Below are 5,612 nucleotides of genomic sequence, written 5' to 3' on the forward strand. Positions count from 1 at the left end.
TAAAATATTTTTAACTATTACAAATAAAAAGATTCAATCCATCTATTTTTATTTATTTTTATTCAATCCATCAAGATAACTATTACAAATAGAAGGAATCAATCCATCCTAATTTTCGAAGGATTAAATCCATCAAAATTTCTTAGGGTTTGAATCTATAGTTCAGCTGAGAGAAATTCGGAACAAATCTAACAAACAAAGCGACCATGAAAAAAAGCCGTTGTAAATCGTTTCAAGGAGAGCCTACATACCAGCTCTTAAGGGGAGATTTAATGTTTTGATGATGTTGAGTAATTGGCTTGTATTTGTACCATCGAGACCAGTAGAGATAGTTGAAAAAGTTGAGGATGCTGAGAATGGCGAGCATCCAGTAGAAGAGATTGAGGTTGTTACGATTCAGATTGTTTCCATGAAGCCAACCGCCACTGCCTGTAATCTTACTAGTGGCTTTGTTCACTACATTCACCACAACTGTGCTGAGGAAGTAGCCAAAAGCCAAAGAACACCATGAGAAAGCTGTAGCCAAGGATTTCATGCCTGGAGGAGCTTGGCTGTAAAAGAATTGCATTAGACCCACCACAGTGAAGAGGTCTGCAACTCCAAATACCAAATACTGGAAGCCTAACCAGAACACACTTAATGGCACAGGCTCTCTGCTGTCTAACATGTTGTGCTCTCGAGCTACATCTTTTCTCTTCACTTCCACCATTGCAGCAATGGCCATTGACAATGCAGAGAGCAACAGTCCCACTCCAATTCTCTGGAGATGAGTTATGCCAGTCTCTTTTCCTGTTATTCGCCTGGCAAAGGGAACAAAGACAAGATCATAGAGTGGGGTGAGAACTAACAAAATTATCAGGGGTATTGCTGCTAGAGAAGCTGGAGGAATATGAAAGCTGGAGCCTATGTGGGTGTCCATGGTCATCCCCTGTTGCACTGAGAATGTTTGAAGCTGGGCCAAGCAGGTGGCTACCAGAATGGTGCTTGCAAATATTGGTAGCATGCGCACCAAGATTTTCGCTTCTTCCACTTGTGTCACAGTGCAGAGTTGCCATGGGCTCTCTGGTTTCTCTGAACTTTCCTGTACTATGGCAGCTCTGTCCAGAAATCTGCAATAAACCATGGTCAACAGGCAGGGCATTAGCCTATTAATGATAATTATCAGTAGTTGTAAATTAAACTTGAAAAGGTTGCAGAAAGTGGAAATTATATTCAAGGCCATGGTGGATGAACAACATCACAGGCAGGGTGTTATTGTACCAAGATCCAATAGAACAAAATGACCCAGAAAGAAAAACTAGAACTTGCTGCAATCGGATTGTTGGGTTTTAAAAGTCCTGTATGGGAGAGAAGAGACTGGTAAGCCCATGAAACCATTGTGTTGCAGCCTCACTGTATATGAGTCTGATTATATCAAAGCTGGTTTGTATTTACAGAGCTAGTAGTTGCCTATGGGCCCATCTCCAAACATCCCCACCAAAAGATTCTTACCACTTGAAAAAGAAAAGAAAAACTCAAATAGCTTTCCATGATTCAGAAATTAAAGGGTGTCTTTGTCCTTAGAACCAACAAATTTATGACAAAGACCAGACAGAGAAAAACATTACCAACTAGTACAAAAGGATATGCCAATCTTTCCTAATCTAGAATCAAATTTAACCCTTTAGGAGTGAACTGGGATCCATAAGTTTTATGAATTTCAAGTTAAGATATACAAAATTACCGAAATTGTTGGGTGTGTGAGAGTTCTTTGTCTAAAGCTGTTTCTTTATCATTCACCTCATACAACTCTGTTGCCTCCTCTGGAAGAGGAAGGTTTCTCTTCCGAATTGCAGCAACAAACACCTGAGAAGCAACACCAAGCAAATAGTTAAGAAGAAGAAGAAGAAGAAGGCTTGGCCAGGTTTAGGGAATACTGAATTTTCAGACTTTCACCATGTATTAATTTATTAGACTCTTCAAGCTATTTGAACACAATTTCTTGATGAAGGCTGCACTGAAATTTTTATGATCTGTGATTGTATATTCACGAGAGCTCCCAACCCACCTGCATAATTCGAGTGAGAGGACTGCCACGAGGCACTTGATTCCGGTATGTGGACATACCAAATAGCAGGCTAAAAATACCAAGGGCAACTGCCATGGTACATAAACCAAATCCCCAATCCCATCCTTTGTTGTTCTGAATCCACACGATGAATGTCACTCCCAAGCTTGCTCCAACTGAAAGGCTGAAAAAGAACCAGTTGAAAAAACTAGACATGAGCCTACTCTCTCTTGGATCCTTCTCATCAAACTGGTTTGCCCCCAAGGACGGAAGAGCAGCCTTCACACCACCCGTTCCAAGAGCAATCAGATACAACCCCATGTAAAGCAGGGCGGCATTTCCTCCTCCAACATGCTTACAATTCATGACAGGATTCAATATATCACACTCACTGGGCCTCAATGAAGGGAAGTGTGCTTGCATAGTTAGCAATAGATAACCCTGCAAATTAGCATGGCCCGGATTTAGTGGAGATATCTAAATCATCCCAAAATAGTAATTTGCTTATTGAAGGTAACTATTACTGTCATTAATGGCAGTAATGCTGAAAATTTTGGAACTTGTAAACCAGGAAAAAGAGCCAAACAATCTGAGAAGTTTACTTGCTTACCACTACTTCTATAGAAGCAAAAATAATGTTAGTGTTGAATCTGTTAATGTATGCATCAGATAGAAAGGCTCCAAATAATGCTAGTAAGAAGGAAGCTCCCATCAAATTTGTGAGCGTGGTAGAGGAATCGGCCAAGTCATAGTACATAACACCATGAAAATATGTGAAGAGATTGACAGCATTAGCAATGAATGCCATATTCTCAAAACCCTCCATAACTGCAACAATGAAGTGATTAGAAGCTTACCAAATTAGTGTTTTTACTCTAAACAAAAACAGAGGCAAATTGTTTCTGGTAATAGCTGTGTGTTTATTTCTTCAATGTTTTGGATCAAACTACATGATCATTCTCTCTTCTCATTGATGATAGATAATATAATTTGATTTGAAACATCAAGAAAATAAATTTGCACAGCTATTACCAGAGACTATTCACACAATAACCTTAAGAACTACTGAAATCATATGTCTACAAAGTATTGGATACATTTGAACACTGATTTACCGTATATAAAGATGGTTGCTCTAACTCCACCATGCCTGTCTTTGAGAGCGGGTCTCCCTTTGCAATCCACAAAGTCTTCCAGTGTATTGTCATCATTTTTTAATGACTGAATTTGAACGTTCACAAATCCTTTGTTATCAGCCTGATATATGAACACGCAATTACATTCAATCAGTTTGAGAGCTCTAAAAATCCCAAAAAGAAGGCCCTCAGAAAACTATTCAAATCTTACCATCCTGGTGTTCAAAGTCTTGGACTCTGCCACCCAATTCGTAAAATATGGATGATTTTGCAAGGACTAGAATAAGCTATATATAATCTGGAAAGGCTGTGTTCACCATTCCTCAACAGGCCTACAGTGGCCCTACTGATAGCTTTGTTTAACAACCCCATTGTAACGACAATTTTATCCTTTTCAAGATGGAATCACAAGCTGAGTCGAATGGAATAAACTGTAACTTTTGTCTGGGATTTCTTGGGCCTATTGGTTCAAAATCTACATCACCCCAGAAGACAATCTTTAACAACCTTTGCAATCATTTGACCATCCTGTGAAATCATGGAACAAACTTCTCATCATTTAACTTTCCATATTATTTTATGGAGGATTTAATATCATTTATAAGATTGTTTTGTTATTCGATTAGAGCGTGAGTTTTAGGCTGAAATTTTTTAGGTTGAGAATTAAGGATCGAGGGATACCCATTCCATCAAAATCGTCTGAGGATCGAGAATACCCACCCTTTTTTCTATAGAAAACGTCCAGACATAACTGATGAAATCGTACAGATACAACCCTAATGCGAAAACTTTTCACTCAACAAGATTTGAATTTCACCAATAGCCCAAAGATCCATTGACTGGCCTTCCATATTTAACATTGAATAGAAAACTTACAGTTTCATTAACATTATTTATAGTGAAACAGATAACGACTAAAGAGACAAACCTGAAAATTAGAATCTGAGAATAACATTGTCAGAGAATAACATGAAAAGTAGACTATTTCATGGGTGAGGTTTGAAATTTGGATGTGGACAGTCGAATGAAGCTGAAAAACGTTTAAATTGTTTATGGTAGAGAGGTTTTATATAAATGCTGCTGATTCGACTGTCTCTTTCTTTAGCTAAGATAGAAACAAAACAGTAGGCATGGACGACCATGCTGTCGATTAATTTGGTATCTTTTGCCTTTTATGTTATTTGTTTTTGTTTTTGACCAATACTGAACTTTCTTATAAACTCTTTTTATATATATACTTTTAAAATTTTAGGTTCAATAAAAATGGTATCAAAAAAGTTTGGTACAATTGTAATAGATTTTTTTTTTTATATTAATTAAATATATGTGATGTTGTCATTCAAATATTGTCATGGTTAAGTTGTGGTGTTGTCGTTCTTGTCATCAAGGTTCAAACTCTGTTGCGGTGCTATTGTTGAATGTTTAAATGGGAATGAATGAGGTCCTCCATTTGTGATCTCACCGGTTCATAAATCTAGGTCAAAAGCATTTACCCCTATTAAAATTTTGTTTTGACTATATGTAATATTATTTGATATATTATTTAAGTAATGAAGTTATGATACGATTTAAAAAAATATATATGTGTTACAAATTAATCTAATCATGAATAATATTTAATAATTTATATATTAATTTACTTAACTGTATATTTAGTTTTGTATAATATTGTAATGTTGGACACTACTGATTAAAACGTAAGTTTTACCTGAATATTTTTTTATTTTTTTTATAATATAGTGATCCCAAAAAATTATGATATATTGGTTTATCGGTTGATGCCTCTTGTGTGTTTCATTACAAATGGCTTAGTTTTTATTTTCTTTAAGCTCTTATATAATGACCTTTGTGGTAGAACAATGTGTTTAATATAAGTGACATCGTGAGTGTTTTCTTTGGACATGGAAAATGAAATGGCATGGCATTAAAGAAAAATAGTCGAGTCTATTACATGATGTGAGTGGAACATTCAAATAAGAAATTATTATGGCTTTGGTTAGAGTTAATGATGTTGGCATGACTACATTGATGGATGTCTTAGTTGGAAGAAAAATTGGTGGTTATATTCAGGGCAACATTACCATATATAGCTATCCCATGAAATAAGGACAATTTACTTGGTTCAAGATATACAATGAAAAAATTGTCATTCATTCACAAAATGTAATTATTTTTGAATCTCGAGTATGTGCAAGATCATGATGGGCCAAACAGGCCCTTAAGTGGCAATGAAAATTCAAAAAAATAGAGTAAGGCAATTTGACATAAAAATTTGAATGAGTTACCAACATTATTTCAAAACTATGTAAGAATAGAATCTGTAGCAAATTGAATGTAGTTTCTAAACAAAAAAAATTATTTGATGAGAATTTGAAATTTCAATGCAGTAGTTACTAAAATTCCAAGTTAAAGATAAGAAGCAAGTGTTT

General features: G+C 35.8%; 1 protein-coding gene across 1 annotated transcript; it reads right to left on the reverse strand.

Annotated features, from left to right (window-relative positions):
- Positions 1-232: 232 nt before the first annotated feature.
- Positions 233-2,875, reverse strand: LOC131062982 (protein NRT1/ PTR FAMILY 4.5-like). Its single transcript, XM_059215517.1, has 4 exons — positions 2,658-2,875; positions 2,048-2,488; positions 1,724-1,845; positions 233-1,109 (listed from the first exon to the last, which is right to left on the reverse strand). The coding sequence occupies exons 1-4, from the start codon at positions 2,871-2,873 to the stop codon at positions 233-235; spliced, it is 1,656 nt and encodes a 551-aa protein (XP_059071500.1). The 5' UTR covers positions 2,874-2,875.
- Between the last annotated feature and the right edge of the window lie 2,737 nt (positions 2,876-5,612).

The sequence above is a fragment of the Cryptomeria japonica genome, chromosome 2 (assembly GCF_030272615.1).
Source record: "Cryptomeria japonica chromosome 2, Sugi_1.0, whole genome shotgun sequence".
In the NCBI taxonomy this organism is placed as follows: Eukaryota; Viridiplantae; Streptophyta; class Pinopsida; order Cupressales; family Cupressaceae; genus Cryptomeria; species Cryptomeria japonica.